The following is a 20,798-nucleotide window of genomic DNA, read 5'->3' as shown; positions in this document are numbered from 1 at the left end:
CTGCATCCACATGGAGGCAGTCATTGACCACCTCCGCACCTTAACTGAAAGCCAGCAAGGAGAAGCTTCAACAAGAGTGAGCAAGAGGGAACCTCTCCAGGATGACTCGGTTACCCAACATCCCCCCTAACTCATGCAGTGTAGTTATAAATGGGTAGGAGGATCCTTTGTAAGGCAATATAGCCGTTTAAATTCAGTATTAAGTGTAGTTAAGAAGAGCTTCGAGAACTATGGGTCTGCGAGCCCAATTTTGAATCTCAGCTCTTGGAATCTTCCTCTTATTGTAATAGTTTTCGAATCGCAAGTTTTATAATACACAAGTAGACGACTTTGTTAAAAAAAAAAAAAAAATGTCGTCCTACGGGAAATTTTACAAGTGATCTACAATGGTAATATACATTGGCTCTAGACACTAGGACTCACCCAAGGCTATACCATCAAGCCGCACTCCAGTTTTGGTGGTATATGTTATCACTCTGTATTTTCTCAAGGTTAAAGAAAGAAATCACCGAGGTAACCACAAACCAACTTTGGAGCATAGGCTCTAGCCAACCTAAGCTCAGAGAGGGCTCTCTCTATATGATTTAGCTTTGTTTGCTAAGATTTTAGGCTAGTTCTGAATGTTCAGGGGGTTTTTGATCTGTATTGAAGATTGGGTGGTGTGATCCTTGAAACAGATGGATAAAATGATGTCTTCAGACCATTGGGCTATGGCGTCAAAAGAAGGGTAGCGGAACTGGATCAACTCACTAAAGGGAATGTTCAAAGGGCAAGCTAGCAGAGAAAAGTGCAAGTCTTTGGGGCAGAGGGGTGAAATGGTTTGAACTAGGGTGAAAGAGCAATTAAAAATTCTCAGACTAGGATTTAAATGAGGAACAGAGGGTAATTGTAAACAAAGGGCAATTAAGAATCCTTTGTTATAGATTATAAAGAGAACCTAAACTAAGGAGCAATTAAGAATTCCTTAACTTAGAGATCAGTAGAAAACATTTATATGGCTAACTGTTAAAACAAAGTGTAATTAAACAAATTCTGAGATAATATTCCAGTTATAACATACAATTTCAGAAATACATTAAAGATTGTAGAAAAAAGTTAAGAAAGATAACAACAACATGAGAAAATACTTGTCTGCACTTCGCTCAACACATGAATCCTGTGAAATATTTGGTCTTTATTCATCAATCCAGCTTGCTAACTCAGTCAATGCTCCAATGGCTTTACAGTCTTTTGATCAAGAAGTCTATAGAAATGTCTAAGAATCCAACCCAGATTCTTCAAATGAAGAAGTATTTATACAAATTCTAAACTGAAATATCTTGAAAAAATATCAAGATTGGTTTTACAAATATCTCAAATTGTTTTACATTAATAGAACTTAAATAAAGGACACTCAAAACTAATGAATCCATTTGATACTAATTTTATGTATCGATGGTGATGAAGAAGAGATTCGAATTTGATAGAAACTCTTAATTGATGATGAGGCTTCCAAGTCACTAACTGCCTTCTTCCTTTGTGCATTTTGCCCCAAAAATTCTGCAAAATTAGGGTCCAGTGATACCTTTGTATATCTCAATCCGAGATATATATGTAAACAGTGAAAGAGGTTATTGTAGATAAGTATGTCATTGAGATAAACCTCTTTCAGTTTCCCAAAATTCAGCTCCAGCTGTTCACAATATTCTTTGCAAAAAGATGTCAAAAATAGGACTTTGCATAGTCCGAAAAATAGGCTCTGAAGATATGCATTTATCTCCTTTTTGTAATACCTATGTAAAAAGTGAGATAGGTTTTTGTAGATTGGCCTTTTAGGAACACAAATCTCCTCCAGTTTCTCAAAATGCATCTTGGAATGGCCACAGTAGTTTCTACAAAATTATGGCTTAAACAGGAAATTTCTGGAAAATGTACCATTTCTGCTCTGTTTTTTCACTTTGATTTTTCAATCTAATACACTTTTACTGATACTCTTTCATCTAATACACTTTTACTTTGATGACCTGTCAATATCCTTTACTGTGTTTTTACCTTTACTATACATTTTAACTTTTTACTGTGTATTTCAACAGTAAATCATTTAGTTTTTTATATGTATCAGCATATGGTAATGGATATTGATCAACTTTCTGTATGTTTCATTTGTTTGTCTTCTAATTGCATACTCTGTCTGGTCCCTCTGTTTTAACAGTCAAGGCTCTATATGAATGTTTTCTTCTCGGCTCTGTGTGTAATTGTCTTCTTCTTTGTTCCTTGTATAATTGTGTTCTTCTTCTGAATACAGATTTTTAAATAGGTTTCCTGTCGAGTCTTGGAGTAAACAAGTTTTGCGACTAGTATCAGAATTGTTTATCCAAGGCTAAGTTACCAGAAAACGGATACGGGAACGGATACGGGTACGGGGTTTGAAACAGATACGGCAAATTTTCAAAAAATCTGGATACGATACGGCAGGAAACGGCACATAATAAATATATTAAAAAAAAAATATATATATATATATATATATATATTAAAAATAAAAAATTCATATTACCATTCATATTTCAGAATCTAAATTATCATCTATGATCTATCATGATTCATGATTCATCATCATCAATTCAAGTTTCAACTTTCAACATATGCCATATGGCATAAACATTCAAGTTGGAAACCTGTTTCTCATTCCAATTTTCGTTCCTGTTCTCATTCTCATTCCCGTCTTGACAGTTGACACTACATTAGTAATCAATTTTATATGCATGACAGACTTGCACATGCCTGGGGATGTGCACATTTCTTATTCCCCAAAATCGTCTGACCCCTTTTCTGGTTTTGTCCTCATTTCCTGTTTCTTGTTTCTACTATCTAGTGACATAGTAGGTGACCACAAACACCATAGGTCTCATCCCTGACCAATGAAATATTCTAAAACAAATTAAATATCAGATAACTATTTGAAGTTGTATACGACTGCATTTAAAAGAACAACACAGTGACACACCTGTGGTTGTTACTCCTTTTCAGGGATATCTACAGATTCTACACTCCACAAATAACCATAAAGTAAACCATAACCCCATGTCACAAGGTTTGACTTTGATCAACTTTAACGAAATTCAATCATGATGTTCAGATTCAACAAACCTAAAATAATTTTTGAGGATTGACAAACCTCATTGAACCTCATGGCTGTTAGTGTTGACCAAGTCCATAGTACAAGCTCAATCATCAGCTAAAAACTTAAAAAGACGGACACCATAAGCTTGAAATGCAGGATACAGTAATCTGGGAGGTTTAAAGTTTAAAGACAATGCCATGTTTGATATTAGAAGGGCAGACAAGTACACAGGTTAAAAACTCCAATTTTTTAAAAAACTTTTGCTAGAATACAATAAACAAAAAAGGGTGAATTCTCACTGTCTCAGCAATGAGCATGAGCATCTGTTGATTCTGTTCGTATCAAAATGAAAAACAATTGTGGCAAACAAGCATAACCAGGACCATCATATAGCTATTATATATGTCAGGGTTTGCAGTCGATATTTTTGGTACAACTCTTATATGTTAATGCTATTAATACAGCTTTGAAAATCATGCTAAATAAGATGCAAAACTGCAGTATGGCATGCACAACTGTAGATGAATCAAACGATAAAATCATAAAAATAGACGCTGATCAGTGATAACTGATAAGTTGTGTACCTTGTAGGCTTGTAGTTGTCCAACGATACCGGCAGGTTCAAACTTCAGTCACTCCAATGAGCAGTTCCAGAATCCAAACTTCCAAAGTTCAGTGACCGAGTGAAACTCTCAGCGGCGGCACTGGGCAGTGAACTCAACGGCGGCAGTCAGCGCTCTTCAGAGTTCAGACTTGTCGTTTAGGGATTAGGTTAGGGTAGATAGTGATACTAGTAACTAGAATGAACATTGAATAATAAAACCGTGCCGTAATTTGTAAAGTGAAGTTCAAACTTCAAAACCTAAAATGCCAGATTTTGAAGATCTGTTCCCGGCGGCAAGTGATAGCGACAAAGTCAGGAAACGTATTGAAATTTTTTAAATACGAATCACGATTTTGCAGATACGTTTTGAAAATTTCGAAATACGTTTTAAGTTTTTCTGAAACGTATCAATTTTTTTTAAACGGGAGGTTTTTTCCTTGAAAACGCCTGAAAAACGGCAAAAAAAAATTCGATACGTATCCAAATCACCAAAAACGTTTTTTAGCCGTTTTTTTGCCGTTTCTGGGGTGAATACGTATCTGATACGTAAAACGGCGTTTTGGCCTGCCAGGGAGCCGTTTCCGGTATCTTCGATCCAAGGTCTAGTCTTTTGTGGATTACCTGCAAAATTAAACAATTGTTAAGAAAACACAAGTTCGCAGGGAAGGCGATGGATAACTTCTATGGCACAAGGATGTTCGAGAAAGGAGTCGTGGCAGTGTTTTGGACGTAAATGGAGGTGGAATTGCATTGCAAAGGTTCCAAGTGGCGCTGAAGGGTTAAATGGGTTTATACTATGAAACGGGCGAAAGGCACGAAAACAAGGTTTTTCAAGGTTTTAAGTTTTAATGGGCAACTTTTCAAATACGGCACAAAAATTCATATTACGTATAATAAGCGTTTTATTGGGTTGGCGGGGAGGCGGTATTAGAGGTCGTCGCACTGTTTATGAGGCGAAGGCGGTTTTTAGGAGGGGTCACCTGATATAGTCCATAGCTTGACACGTAGCCATCGGGGGGTCGGGGAAAACCACTTTATCGGGTGGGTAATGTTCGGCCATCGGGCGCGACCAATATGGCTTTGGGCCGTTGGATGAGCGGGAAGATGATCTAACCGCAATCGGTCGAGGGAAGCAAGCAGGAGATAAAAGCTTGGGCTTAAGGGGGGGCCCAGGCTTTAATCACAAGTGACTTGTGACTATTTAAGGTTAATAAGGGGATTTATTCGTTTTGTCGGAATAAGGGATAAACATATAGTTTCTATTAAAACTAAGGGTTGGGGGTATTTACATAGGGATTTAGTTAATATACAGGAAAAAGGATACGAGGGAATTATATAATAAAATTAGAATTTAATATGAAATATAATGGGCGGAGTGGGTTTTTCCTAAGTAAAAAGGTAAAATGTAACATTTGCGCACTTTAGCTTTATACTTAGAATAAAAGGTTTTTTGTGGGTTTTTGAATGAAATGGGATTTAACATTGGTATTTCTCACTTTTCTTAGACTAATGGAGTTTAACCTTAAGAAAAATAGTTTTATTAGGGAAATGAAAGGGGACGACTTTTATGAAGGGCATTCTAACACTTGATGTCCATAAGTCATTAAGCCGAGGGTCCGGTCCCACCAAAAGTCAGAGACATGCTCTGAGCCTCTTTGACTTGAAAGATTAAAAGTACTAGAACACGTTTGTGGATAAGAAATTAGTAAGTATAAGGAAAAAATGACTAAGGGGGAGTTAATTACATTGACTTGCAAACCTTTGTTTTTGCCTTCATAATTGTTCATACATATTGAAATATGTGTCTAAGCCTGATGCATGTGTTTTGATCCAATCAACTTTGTAGTTTATCAACCTTTCTTCTACTTACCCATTACTTACCCTAACATTTTTTCTTCATTTATTGGGGTGCATTTAGACTAGCAATCCTTTATCATCTATTTTTCTTTTATAAAACAAACTATCTATTTTTAACTTTATATCATCCAAGGGCTCAGATTAAATTGATGAACTCTTTTTATTTCTCTACCTATCTATTGATCTACCAAGATTAAGCTGTTTGGTCAAAGTTTATCTTTAACTATAAACATAAAGTTCAAAGCATGAAATAACCAAGATTAAAAAGTGTGATTATCATGTATTGTGGCATGAATAACAAGCTGCGCACAATCATTATTATGCATAAAAGTAAATAGTAGTGGCATTTAGACTTGCACACTTTCATGGTCTCTTTTTGTTTTTTGGGGTTCATATATTTTCATTTTTTGACATTCGTTTATTCTTTTTGTCTTTTGATTTTCTTTTAGGACATACCCTCTTTACATTTTTTTCATTTTTTAATAATATGGAAAACATTTGCAGAAAGCAAAGATATGTACAATATTACAAGGCTTAACCTCAGTCATTCAAAGTAATGACTCCTATTGGTATAGGAACCTAACAGTATCTCTAGTAGAAAAAGCTCAACTACTTATTCAGTGTTAAAAAATATGAATAATTAGTTTATAAAAAAAACTCCCTGGAGTGAACTCACTTGATAGTAAAGTTCCAAGCTACCTAGGTTTGTCACATGACTTTATGCATCATGCTAGCATCATGTTTACAATATACCCATAGGGCTCAAAATGAAGAAAGAGAGAAGAAAGGGGCATAAAAGCCCTGATGAAATCTGAAACTCTAAATGATCTGAAAGTGCAGGAATGCTATGAAAGATCCTTAGGTATGGAATCTTCAAAAAGTCTTCAAGTGCAACTTTAGTGGTCAACAGTCACAAACCAAAATAATCAATCAAACCTTAAATAAACATATTCCGAAAGTTCTTTCACCTGTTGGACAAAATCAAATCGATGGTAGGATCATGATCACAAGAGGCAAGATCAAGGGCATGCCAAGGCATACCTAGGACATTGCAAATTTCTCCACTCCAAAGGAAGATGGGGCTAATGTATTCATCTTTCTTAATAGTAAATACAGTCATAGGAGAACTCATCATGTTGCTCATAAAATCATCAAGCAAGAGGAGCTTTGAGGGCAACTCCAAAAGAAACCCACAAGGAGATTGTTTCCCTTCCTTGTTATTCTTTATCACATATGTAAGTGAATGCTAAGAAAAGCAATCATATCTGGAAAAGTATGAAATCCCATGAATTATGACTAACTGTTGTGGCATGTGAAGCTGAAAACTCTTGAAATGTACTCAATGTTGAGGAGATTGTTTCCCTTCCTTGTCATTCTTTATCACATATGTAAGTGAATGCTAAGAAAGGCAATCATCTCTCGAAAAGTATGAAATCGCATGACTTACAACTAACTGTTGTGGCATGTGAAGCTGAAAACTCTTGAAATATACCCAATGTTGCTTCCTGCAAAACATTTTTTCAAAAGATACAATGTCAGCTAAAACCTTGTTGCCTCTCACCTGCTATCCTAATCCTCCTCGTCTCCAAACATTATTCTCAGCAAATTCCTCCAAGTTGCTCATAAACCTCACAATCTATGCATCATCATCCAAAACCTACCAGCTGATAGAGTTATTGGGGATCGAAGATCGGAAGATAACTTCAAAATTCTGCATTTTTCTTCAGATCTTCACCAAGCTGAAGAGTTGAGACTGAATTGACCAGTTCATTGGCTTTTCATGTATAAGAGATTCATGAATTGGAAAGGTCCAAGGTTGAAATTTTTCTGCTATCGTTTGACTGTTAAAATCCCCTTAACTGCTCTTGTAAATCATTCCCATTGCTAAGTACATATAATTGCTCCTGCACCAGGGAGCAGTTTTCACATTCCTTGATCATGTTTGGTTGTCCACGTGACCAGAAATCTGCAATCTTGTCTTTAGAAATGTCACCATCGTCTGTGTCGTAAATGGAATCCCCACCAAAATGAAAACAACTTACATCCCATTTTTGTTTTTCACAATAGAGAAGTGCATCAATATCTTCAATCTCTTCGTTATCACTCTCTTCATCAAATAAGGGTTTCTTCTTTAAATTCTCCTCTTCCAACCCACTAAAATATGTACCATAAGACTAATATGCTTGAAAAGGAGTGTAGCATATCAAACCCACAAAGTTAAATTTCACACTTGTCATCTCAATCTTATATCAGTGCTTTGGCTTGTGATATTAAGTTTCTTTTAAAGCAAATCGATGCAAAATCGGCTCTGCAACTCATTTATTGATGCCAAATGTTGCACTAGTTTATTTCACTGTTTGAGACTTTGAGGTACACTGCAGCTAAAATTTATTTATGCTCTCTGAGGGTATACTCTGCTGACACATGATCTTGTGGTTACTTCTGGCCAATGTTTGGGTAAACTTTACATCACTATAATCCTTTCCAACAACATACTTTACGGTAATAATGTATGTTGTGAGCGTTTGCTGGCTCAAGCTACTCTTGAGTGGTATGGTTTGCATAATACACTAATCGCAGTGATAGAGCTGGGTTTCCTCTTTAGGTTTTGTGATGAAGTAAATACGTCTTGAATACTGGTAACATTGGATAACACATATAACATCAGATATTTTTGTTGCCACCTAATTTTTCTGTGATATTCTGGTTGATATATTTGATCCTTAGAACAATAGTGCTACTTCCTGAATACAATTCATATTCTCCTCTGAATCTTGGGATACCCGTTAACTGAATATTGGATGTGAATTTAAATCTGCTGTTAAGTACCATGGCTAGAGGTGTATTGTTGGCATAATTGCATTACTACTGATCTATAATAGCAATGAACTCATGGTGATATCACTCTAGTTAGATCACTGTTCATGCTTGTCGCTGTTTACCTTACATTATGATCACTATTTTGTACTTAATGACATGAATAGTGGAGTGCCTATTAGAAAAATTAGGGAGATGAGCAGAGAGAACAATTAAACACACAAATCACACACTATTTTATTTATGACAAGAGATACAAATATAAAAGACATAAAACACTAATTTTGACACATTTAGATTATGACTCCAACTCATAACATAAGAATCAATAGCTTTTAGACTGACGCTTGAGAACTTACAACACATGGAAGCATTACTTCCAACACCTTCCCTTAATGCTTACATGAAAAACACATATTACAACAACAAGGATAATTTGTCTCACTGGTCTTCATCAACACTCACATCCACTCTGGAATCTCACAAACACCGTTCTTTCACCACCACACCTTTGAGTTGTTATTTGACCTCCATTTAAAACGCAACGGCCTCTGACCATCGTTGACGAACATTGCAAGATCAACAATATTGATACCTCAGCTCGTCAGGGCTTGCGCGATAAGAGTTGTCAAGTAATGAACCATATTATGGACCAACCACCATTTGTCGGATATTTCTCTTTCGGTTATCCGTTAAGTGCTAGGAATGAACTCTGGACACTAACTATGTTCAAAAGTTGATCAAACAACTCGACCTTACTAACACAAAAGAATTGATGTTTCGTCATCGGGGCTTTCAGTTTAAGAACCACCAACCCTTTGTATAACCAATAAAAACACACACGAATTGATGTTTCGGACACCAGAGCTTCCAATATAAGAACCACCAACCCTTTTTATAACCAATTAAAACACAAACACCGACACAATCTCTCACATATATATATATTTTTTAAACAACTTCATTATAACATATAAAATAATAATATAACAAAGGACGAATCCCCACACAAACAGTCCTTCCACTTCCCAGCTTTTGCCCTTCTGGCCCACGCCACCAAACTCTTCGCCTTTGCCTCGCCTTGACATCAGGTAAAGGAATATAAATTTGTTTGTCAAAACGACCAAGAGTTCTCTCGGTGCAGCATTTCTGCGGGCGATCTCCTATTTTGATTGTTGTGCATTCAAAGGCTCATCCTCCACAGTGAATGGGCACAAACTGAACGAGATGAAAAAAAACTTATCATTTGCTGAACGCTGAAATTTGGCCATTGCTTGAGTAATTCCGAGTCAAATAATCTCTGGTAGCCATAATTTTGTTGCCATGAGCCCGTTTAACAACAGATCTATACGACGCGTCCAATCTGCGGCCTTATGACGCAAAAAATCGCATGACTGATTCTGTTGTAAAAGAAACCCTCCACCGTAGCTGTCCACGGCGGTTTCTGACTATGACGATGCAGCTTCACTGATCCGTTGGGATTCCACCTCCAGAAAACGATCTGGCTCCTCTCCTTCAAAAAATTGACGGTTTTATTCACAGAAAATTTCTTTAACTCTGTGAGATCTTGACTCCTGAACAGTCTTGATGGATCTCACACTCGCCACACACTTCGTCTTACTACGTCGGCTAAATCAAAGCGACGGCTGCTCCTTTGATACCATGATAGCGTGTGGGCGACTTCACTCGTCTCATCTGAGCTACAGCTCTCATCAATCTAATGGAGACCAATACACAGGGCTGAAATGAAATCTCCCACGAATCATATGGCAAGGTGAAAGATTTTGCAGTAGGATCGACTTTCTAACTTTATAAGCGGCTCCTTCTAGTCATAGTGGCTACAGATCCTCACAGGCTCTCCCTTGATTACACGGGCCTCTTACAGAACGATAAAACAATTCAGATCTACAATATAGCTAACAAATGTACACACAAACACAGAAATCAAACACTAAATTAGCCTATATACAAAGGATTATCTCTCACAGCTCTCACATCTTCCTGGACTTCACAGCTTGCTGTAAGGGAATAGGCTCTGATACCATATAAGAAAATTTAGGGAGATGAGCAGAGAGAATAATTAAACACACAAATCACATACTATTTTATTGATGACAAGAGATACAAATATAAAGGACATAACACACTGACTTCAACACACCTAGATTATGACTCCAACTCATAACATAGGAATCAATAGCTTCTAGACTGGCGCTTGAGAACTTGAGAACTTACAACACATGGAAGCATTATTTCCAACAGCATTACTTCCAACAGTGCCCTGCGCACATTTAAAATCTTGCTATTATGAAACACAACAACTCCTTTCAGATTGGTTTCATGGTTTCATGATGTTGACGTATAATGCCATGTGATTTTCCCTCTTGCAAGCTTTATATAACTTGCCTATAGATGCTGGTATCTTTCCTTGTTTTCTGAGCTCTGTTGGCATATTGATTTTGCATGACACGTTTGGCAAATTTTAGATCTGATCTCATCTATGATGAATATGTTTTGAGCATTGTTTGGAAACTCATTGCCCACACTATCTCATCATTGTTCATGTTTAATACATCGATGGTTTAACTCAGCCACATTAATGTTGGAAGTTTGACAACAAATTATGTAAATATGAGTAAAATTGCATTAATTACTACTAGTTAGTTTTATATCGAAACAGCAGTTATGTAACGGAAGAGGCTTGTATAAAACTAGTGAATGCCCGAGAAATATAAGTGTGGAGAATCATTGTTGAATTAATAGAGATTCCAATCCCTTGCCCCATGGATGTTTCCTTGACACCCTGTCAAGATTTTACCACGTAAATCCTGTGTTGTTATTTGTGTGTTTGAATTCAGTTTTCCAGTTAGTTATGAGCTTTTCTTGGTCAATGTATAACTGAATGTTTATTTTCTTTCCTCATTTCCCCTATTCGAACTACAATTGGTATTAGAGCGTATGGTTCATTGAGAAAGTCCGATTGAAGGAGATAACCCATATGAAGCAGTTGTTGATTTAAAGCTGCCAGTTGAAGTGTCTGTGAGAGTTGGAAAGAAAGAACGCTTTGTCTGATTTGTCTGAATCTGCTAGAGCCGAAAAGGAAAACGTCTGTGTGAATTCTGCCATTCGATTGCGTGAAGTGCTACCAATACTGTCCATCTCTGCGTGAGAAGAGGAGGACATGCTGCGTGTTAAGCCGTGAGTTGCAGCGTGCTGGGGAGGAGGAGCGTGTAAGCGTGGAACTGCTGGACGTAAAAACCTCGTGTTGCGTGTTAAGCTGTGAGTTGTTGCGTGCTGGGAGGAGGAGCGCGTGTATTCTCTGCGTGCTGGTAAGAGGAAGCCAGAGCCGCAACACTGCATGTCGTTGCTGGTTCGGTCCGTTGTTGGTTCGGTCCATTTGCTGATTTACGGTTGAGGAGGAGCCCTACGTTGCCGGTCCATTTGTTGGTTTACCCAGTCTGCGTGAAGCCCTCTGCGATTTTTTTTCCTGAAGAGTCACGTGAAGAGGGTGTGCATGATGCCGACTGTCCATTCTGCATGAAGCCTCTATAGAGCTGCGTGGGTTGCGCGTGCAAGAGTGACCTGTCTGTGTGCAGAGCCAGAGCCGCGTGAAGAGGGTGTTGGGGGTGTTGGATTTGTTGCTGCCTGAACCCCATCAAGCTGTTGTTGCCTGTTGAACCCGGGTATTTATCAAAGTTTCCAAAACTTTTTTATTTTCAACAGAAATCTTTTTTGAAACAAAAACAACAGATTGAAATCAAAATCAAGTTTTTTTTAAGGGGTGGATTTTATACAAATATTGGAGGAAAGAACTTCAAGAAAATAAAATCTTTGTTTGTTTTCACAAAAAAACAAAGGGGTTTGCAAGAAAGAAAGGGTTTGTAAAAAAAATAAAAAATTGCTAGAAGATTATTTTTTGAAAAAAAAAAATATAAACCCTAGTTGAAAGATTGAAACCCTAAGAGAAGAACAAAATGGCCAAGATGTCGAATGCGAAATTCGAGGTGGAGAAATTCACCGGAAAGAGCAATTTTGCTCTTTGGAAACTGAAGGTTAGGGATCTGCTTGTGCAACAAGGATTGCACAAGGCATTGGATGGGGCAACTAAGAAACCTGCAACCATGACTGATTCAGACTGGGAGGACTTGGATGCCCGAGCTCTCAGTACCATCAGGTTATGCCTGGCGGATGAGGTTCTCTTCAACATTGTTGAAGAGAGTACAGCTTCAGGATTGTGGGAAAAACTGGAAAAACTCTATATGACAAAGTCATTAACCAATAGAATTTATCTAAAAAGATAGTTGTACAGTCTTCGAATGAAAGAAGGTTCAAAAGTTGTAGAACATTTGAATGTTTTTAATACACTTATATGCCAATTAACATATATGGAAGTTAAAATTCAGGAAGAAGATAAAGCCATAACCTTGCTGTGTTCTTTGCCCGAATCATGGGATCACTTTGTAACTTCAATCAGCTTGAGCACTGTTGATTCTTTGAAGTTTGAATCAGTCGTGGGAGCTCTCTTGTCTGAAGAAGTACGAAGGAAATCCAGTACTGAAACAGCTGCATCAAAAGCCATGGTAGCTAGAGGACGCTCAAAGGAAAGAGGAGAAAAACCAAGGGGGTCTTCCAGATCTAAATCAAAGGGAAAGAAGTGTAAGGCAAAATGTTGGCACTGCAATAAAATTGGACACTTGAAGAAAGACTGTTGGAAATGAAAAGAATCTGATAACCCGAAGAAGGAAGCGAATCAGGTCGATTCAGGTATGATAGACGAAGTTTTATCTACTGAAGAATTATGTATGATAGATGAAACTTCAGCGGAATGTAATGTCTCTAAGGGTTTAGAAAGCTGGCTGTTAGACTCTGGTGCTTCTCATCACATGTGTCCACACAGAAATTGGTTTACTTTGTATGAAAATGTAAATGGTAGTTCTATGTTTATGGGTAATAATGTGTCATGTCAAACTGTTAGGATGGGGAATATCAGGGTTAAGATGTATGATAACACAGTTAGAACATTAACTAGTGTTAGACATGTGCTTGATTTGAAGAAAAAATTGATTTCTTTGGGAGTGTTGGATTCAGATGGTTATAAGTTTACAGGTCAGGATGGTGTCTTCAAAGTCTTTAAAGGAGCCCTAGTGGTTATGAAAGCAGAAAAGGTCGGAAATCTTTACAGGTTAAAAGGAAGTACTCAGGTCAGTGAAGCAGCGGTTGCATCAGAAAAGGAAGAAGCAGGTACTTGTCTATGGCATCAGCAATTAGGTCATATGAGCGAGAAAGGTCTTCAGATACTGATGAAACGTAAATCTCTTCCCGGTCTGAAATCCTTGAAGTTAGATTTTTGTAAACATTGTGTGTATGAAAAACAGTGTAAACAGAAATTTAAAGTTGGAAATCATAATAGTAAAGATATTTTAGACTATATTCATTCTGATCTGTGGGGACCATCCCCTGTTGTATCATATGGAGGTGCTCTATATTTTTTAACGTTTATTGATGATTTCCCCTGTAAAGTTTGGGTCTCTATGCTAAAAAAGAAAGCTGATGTATTCAATGTCTTTAAACAATTTAAAACAATGGTAGAGAAAAGAACAGGCAAATCTATTAAATGTTTAAGAACTGACAATGGCGGTGAGTTTGCTTCAATTGAATTTAAACAATACTGTAAGGATGAGGGAATTATTAGACATAAAATTGTTGTTTATACTCCTTAGCAAAATGGTGTTGCTGAGCGTATGAATCAGACTCTTATGGAAAGAGCCAGAAGCATGATCAACAATGTTAACTTGCAAAAGGAGTTGTGGGTAGAAGCAGTATCTACTGCTTGTTATTTAGTTAACAGATCACCTTCAGTAGCAATTGTAAAATTCCTAAAGAAGTTTGGACAGGTCATTCTTGTGATTATTCACATTTTGAGGATATTTGGTTGTGATGCTTATTCTCTTATTCCTAAAAATCAGCGTTCAAAATTAGATCCAAAATCGAAATGTTATGTCTTTGTTGGGTATGACTATGCAGTGAAAGGATACAGGTTGTGGGATCCTACATTGCGGAAGATAGTCATTAGTAGAGATGTAACATTTGATTAATCTTCTCTTTTAAAATCAAATGTTGAAATAATTGAACAGGAACAGGTATCGCCAAATCAACGAATTCAGTTGGAGGCTAGACCTTTCAATGACAATCAAAAGGAAGGAGAGACTTCTGGAGAAAAAAGTGTTGAAGGCACAAAGGAAGCCGTTGAAGCTTCTGAACCAGCTCAGCAACTAGAAAGGAAGCCGTTGAAGCTTCTGAACCAGCTCAGCAACTAGTTGCTCTAAGAAGGTCTACAAGGGAAAGGAAAACTCCCAAAAGGTATGAAGATTCTGCTTCATCTTTTGCTTTGATTACTGAAGATGGGGAACCTTCTTGTTATCAGGAAGCAGTAGATGATACAGATAGCGAAAAATGGAAAACGGCTATGGAAGAAGAAATGGATTCCTTAGCCAAGAATAATACTTGGGATCTTGTAGAGCTTCCTGAAGGGAGAAGTGTTGTTGGATGCAAGTGGGTCTTCAAGCTGAAACGGAAAGTTGATGGAAGTATCGAAAGGTATAAGGTGAGACTGGTAGCAAAAGGGTATTCTCAGGTTGAAGGTATAGACTTTCATGAGATTTTTTCTCTAGTTGTAAAACTTGTTTTTATTCGTACTGTGTTGGCACTAATTGCGTTACTTAATCTTGAGTTAGAACAGTTAGATGTTAAAACAACTTTTCTACATGGTGATTTGAATGAAGAGATATATATGGAACATCCAGAAGGTTTTGTACAAGGTCGCAGCATAAGATTAGTTTGCAAGCTCAAGAAATCATTGTATGGTCTGAGGCAGTCTCCCAGACAATGGTACAAAAAGTTTGATTCCTTCATGGTGAGCCAGAACTTTATAAGAAGTGAGTATGATCATTGTGTATACTTCAAAAGTTTCAATGGCTTATTCATTATCTTAGCTTTGTATGTTGACGATATGCTGATTGCAAGCAAAAGCATGGAAGAGATCAACAGGTCAAAGGCTCAACTCTCTAGGACGTTTGATATGAAGGATCTTGGAGCAGCAAAACATATCTTGGGCATGGAGATACACAGAGGCAGGAAAAATGGTAAGCTTTGGTTATCACAGCAGAAGTATGTGGAGAAAGTACTTGAAAAGTACTGATGAAGAAAAGCAGTATATGTCTCGTGTACCATATGCAAATGTTGTAGGCAACTTAATGTATGCGATGGTATCTACAAGACCTGACATTTCACATGCAGTTGGAGTTGTCAGCAGGTTCATGGAAAATCCAGGTGAAGAACATTGGCGAGCGGTGAAATGGGTGCTTCGATATCTAAGAGGCACAAGTGACCATTGCATCATTTTTAGTGGTAGTGAAGGATCAGTGTGCGGATATGTAGATGTTGATTATGCAGGTGATTTGGACAAAATAAGATCTACTACAGGTTATGTCTTTACTCTTGCAGGTGGAGCAATTAGTTGGATGTCAAATCTTCAAGAAACAGTTGCATTGTCCACTACCGAAGCAGAATATATAGCTGCTTCAGATGCTAGTAAAGAAGCAATCTGGTTAAAGGGTTTGCTTGATGAGATTGGAAGGACGCAGGAAAAAGTGAATGTACTTTGTGACAATCAAAGTGTTATTCACTACGCTACAAATCCTGCTTATCACAGCAGAACCAAGCACATTGATGTAAGGTATCATTTTCTGAGACATGTGATCGATGGTGGAAAAGTAGCTCTTCAAAAGGTCCATACATGAGAGAATTGTGCAAACATATTCACAAAGCCAGTTACAGTAGAGAAGTTGCGATGGTGTTTAGCTTCTCTTGGCTTGCAGAAAAGATGATGAATGGGCATAGGCAAGGGATAAGGAAAATTGTTGTCAAGGTGGAGTTTGTTGGAAGTTTCACAACGAATTATGTAAATATGAGTAATAATTGCATTAGTTACTACTAGTTAGTTTTATACCGAAACAGTGGTTATGTAACGGAGGAGGCTTGTATAAAACTAGTGAATGCCTGAGAAATGTAAGTGTGGAGAATCATTGTTGAATTAATAGAGATTCCAATCCCTTGCCCCGTGGATGTTTCCTTGACACTCCTGTGTTGTTATTTGTGTGTTTGAATTCAGTTTTCCAGTTAGTTATGAGCTTTTCTTGGTCAATGTATAACTGAATGTTTATTTTCTTTCTTCATTTCCCTTATTTGAACTACAATTAATAATACTACTCCGCTAATAGATTACTCTGCTTTATGATTAATTTCTGTTTCTAATGACATTTATAGATGCAGCCTGAATATTGGATTTAATCACCATTATGAGATGTGGATTGTGGAATATTTGGATATATGGTGTAGCTTTTCTCTAGATTCTCTCATTCTTGAAACAGACTTACATCTTGATGACCTTTGGTCAATAGTGATGAATGAATGACTCCTTTGCAAGCATAACTTGTCTCCCTTTCTACCATTTGATACATGTCCCACTGATGTGATACTTTTGTTTCATGATGCAACTGAACACTTGTAATTTTCCTAGAGCAAGATTCACATTCTCAATTCCAAGCATAATATATGAATAAGCAATTTCATCCAAGTCTTACACATATCACGCTTGTTTTCGATAGATCTATACACTATTTACACATTTAAAAGATATATTATCTCCACTAGAGTGGATAGTGTCATTGATGGAGTCTTTGTGAGCCAAGTTAGAAGAGCCTTCCTCTCACACATGACCTAACGTAGCTTGATATCTAGGAACACCCTTCTTAGGTTAGGAAGCCCCATAGCCTTAAAGTGAGAGGAAAGACCACAGAGGTTAGCCCTCCCGCTGGGCTTAGGACTTTTTCCATTGGGTGAGAGTTTGAGCTGCAGCAGCCTATAACTTCCCACCAAGGGTGAGTCATAAATGACTTTAATGGCCCACCAAAGAACCAGAAAGTCAAGCTTTGCCACCATACTAACATAGTTTCTCTAGCAAAGCAGAGACATTAAGAAATGACCAACATAGTTTCAGTTACCAAAATGGTCTGAAATCACTTTGATGATAACCCATATGATATGAACGGCAATGATTACTAGTGTTCGAAATTTTAAGAGCTAGGAGAAGATTCAGTGGATTCTTGTTTTGAGCCAATCCTTATTATTACTGCTTTATAATTCCCACATCTATACTATGATATTTCATCTCCTCTTTTTCTTCATGCTTGAGGCACTCAAAAAAGTGAGAAGAGCACAATCAAGTAACTCAATTAGCATTAATTGAAGTGAGAAATGGAAAATCCGTGCATTGTAGTCCAGATTTGCAATATAACTAATACAAAAGCACGTGGGTTTTATTTCTTGCAGGACCATTATCACTGCAGGACTTATCCTGTTATGATAGCAGGACAAATAAAGCAGTCACTTGCATGGCAAAGGGAAACAATTCCAGTTACAGAATTGATGCCACAAAAACTTTGGTGCGGATACTTCTATAAGCAAGTTTAACAATCAAAATATTTAATATTATATGAAAACAAGATGGATTTTTTTCTTATTTGTTTAGGTGTTCATAAGAATCTTATAGCTCAGGACATTCGGTTTTTCCAGAAAATATAGAAATCTGCGTAATAGTGTGTTGGGAAACTGAATACGGTATATTATTCTGTAATTGCATATCTACAATAAAAAGCCTCTTTACTTATGACATCTACCGTCTCATCCCTAGGACAAATAGTTGTTTGCAGGATGAAAATGAAGTTCTATGTACATGCAACCGCAGATTGATTTCTCTGTTATCTGCTTGGGTCATAATGTCTTCCTTGCTAATCCTTCAAATGCAGTTATTTGCGAATAACTTGGGAGCCAAGACAAAGCCAAACTTGGAAATGATCAAGCAGACAAGAAAAGTTCTTGACAATGCCAACAAAAGATATTTCAATGGGACCAAGCTAGCGTATGGATATGGTTATCCATACCTGTTCTTTGAACAATATCTTCATAGCACAAAGGACCTGATTACTGTAGTCGGTTTTGCCTTAGGTATGCAAGTTTAGATAAATTTCACACTAGGCTAAGCAGGGCCTATTTGTCAATTTCATCTGTTCTTCAATTTATCTTCAATGGAAGCAATGCTAGCAAACGGTTATGCTGTGTCAACGTGAATACTGAGTATTGCAATAGCATAATAGAGTATCAAAAATGTCAGTTTTAATACTAGTTTGTAGTTATCTTCACTCGATATTCTTTGGTAACCTAATACAAGGTCTTATTCTTGCCTGCAGTTGGAGTGTTTGTAGCAGTTCTCTTATTTCAATGGAGCTTTACTATAGCAGTAATGATAGCAGCAGTGCTTCTTATGGTGGATGTGGAAGTGTTTGGTTTCTTACATGTCATCGGTGCCAAATTAAACTGTATGCTTCATACCTAATTTCTTTTTACACAACGTCAGAATAAAAAAATGAGTAGATTTCTTCTCATTTTATTTCAATGTGTTGGAGCAATATTGAATAAATCAATGTTGCCATATTTAAGGTTGATGATTCAGGGTCCAGACTTATAGATTATAGATGATATCATCAATATCCCTCATTTCCCCTAGCATGCTAGACTGCTATCAAAGAATTTATTGCGGGATAAACTTAGTGAATATTTGATGATCCCTTGTTAACGTAAAAAGGTTAAATAGTGTAACAAGAAAGTTTAACTCAGGCTTACCGAAATTAGTGTTTCATTCACATTCGAGAAAATTTTACCAGCAAATGTAAAGAAATATTCCATGCTAGCGTCTTACCCAGAATTAACATGTGAAGTGCTTTCTGGATGGCAGCTCTGTCGCTTGTCAACCTCGGGATTGTGGTAAGCCCCTTAATGTTACAGTTCTCCTGGTATCATTGCAATTTAAGATTCCTTTGTAGATTTTGCAAATGACAACTGTATTTTAGTGATCAAATTATGGCTAGGAGGCCGATTGGCTCAAATAGCGCGGTAATCATTTTGTTTCAGATAGTGTTAGCCATTAGGGTTTTGTGCAGTCTTTAAGCGTCCGGTACAACACTAAGGGTTGTTTGATAAATAGCTTTAATTAAGCCCAGTCACAATTGTTTTCAACAGATCGGCATGTCATCAGAATTCACCTATTTGGCGCGCTGCTTCCTGGCAGTAGACGGAACGAAGAATGAACGAGTGGGAAAAGCCCTAGAATTGACGCTTGAGCCATTACTGCACGGCCTAGGAAGTCAAATTGCGGCTACATTCCCTCTCATTTTCCTCAAGTAAAGCACCATTGCCTTTCGAGCTAGATTGGTGATATAGCAATTAATATTTATGTTCCAATACCATAATTAAATAATTAATTCATAAATTGCTTGGCAATTATCATTATAATAATTGTCTCAATGGGTTCATTAACATTGCTAATCTAGTTTGCACATAGCAATTTGCTCGAGTAAAATGTATATATATTTACAGGTTTTTGGAGGGACATAATTATTTTATTTTGAAATTTTCATTTTTTAAATTAATGAAGTTTTAAATTAATAATTTTTTTATAAAGTTATTGGTTTTTTCATTTATATTCATAAAATTAAATTTGAATGTTATGTAATAAACATATTTATATAGGTTAATTTATTGTGAAGGTTTGTTAAAGACATAACTTATTGTTAGTTTTCAATTGTGTTTGTGTTACAGATATCATGCATTCAGGTTGTATTATTTTGCTATGTTCACGCTAATGGGAGTGCTCGGGTTTCTAAATGGATTCGTGCTCTTACCTGTTTTGCTTTCAATATTGGGACCAGCGCCACTACCTCATATAAGGAGAAGAAGAAACCATTCCACATCAGTGTGTACAAGTGAAGATTTTCAATCTCCCACTCTTGACCATGACAACCATTAAATCATGCATTGCCTTGTTACGTATTTTACGGAATCTCTCCTTAAATATTTATCTATTAGAAGCACACTCTATTTGAGTACTTGAGTTTCTTATTTTATTTACATGTATTTGATTGATTTTCTCTATTTGTTCTTAAATTAGAGAGTGACAAATCAACTTTGTTAATGTTAATTATATGCAAGTGATTGAAGTTCTCTATTTGTTTTTATAGAACTGGAAGGTTGCAACCCAACCTACTCTAAAGAATAGGACAAAGTTATTATTTTTGTTTATTTTATGGATGGATAATATTTGCAAGTTGTGTGTTTCATTACATTTGTCATGGTTGTATTAAGCATGGTTGAAGTAAAAGGTATTTTATTTTTTTCTTTCAAACACATCGCATGACTAAGTGTATGTGTGTCGTAATCTTCACTAACCACAAAGCGTCAAATGAAGAAAAAACATGAATAAAATCGATCTACAATTAAGGCCTTGTCATGGTGGTAAGCATT

General features: G+C 36.8%; 1 protein-coding gene across 1 annotated transcript in view; it reads left to right on the top strand.

Annotated features, from left to right (window-relative positions):
* The window catches only part of LOC149173911 (uncharacterized), a 188,972-nt gene extending 168,623 nt beyond the window's left edge, over positions 1-20,349 (top strand). Inside the window, exons 9-14 of the mRNA XM_089424779.1 lie at positions 17,772-17,884; positions 18,248-18,446; positions 18,689-18,817; positions 19,234-19,262; positions 19,518-19,678; positions 20,097-20,349. Of these exons, the coding sequence (XP_089280905.1) occupies positions 17,772-17,884; positions 18,248-18,446; positions 18,689-18,817; positions 19,234-19,262; positions 19,518-19,678; positions 20,097-20,304 (839 nt within the window). The 3' untranslated portion in view covers positions 20,305-20,349. The remainder of the gene's footprint in view (positions 1-17,771; positions 17,885-18,247; positions 18,447-18,688; positions 18,818-19,233; positions 19,263-19,517; positions 19,679-20,096) is intronic.
* The last annotated feature ends 449 nt before the right edge of the window (positions 20,350-20,798 follow it).

This window comes from Pinus tabuliformis, chromosome 4_2 (genome assembly GCF_031772625.1).
Source record: "Pinus tabuliformis cultivar Carrire ecotype Pingquan chromosome 4_2, CPIR1, whole genome shotgun sequence".
In the NCBI taxonomy this organism is placed as follows: Eukaryota; Viridiplantae; Streptophyta; class Pinopsida; order Pinales; family Pinaceae; genus Pinus; species Pinus tabuliformis.
This window is presented reverse-complemented; position numbering and strand designations above follow the sequence as displayed.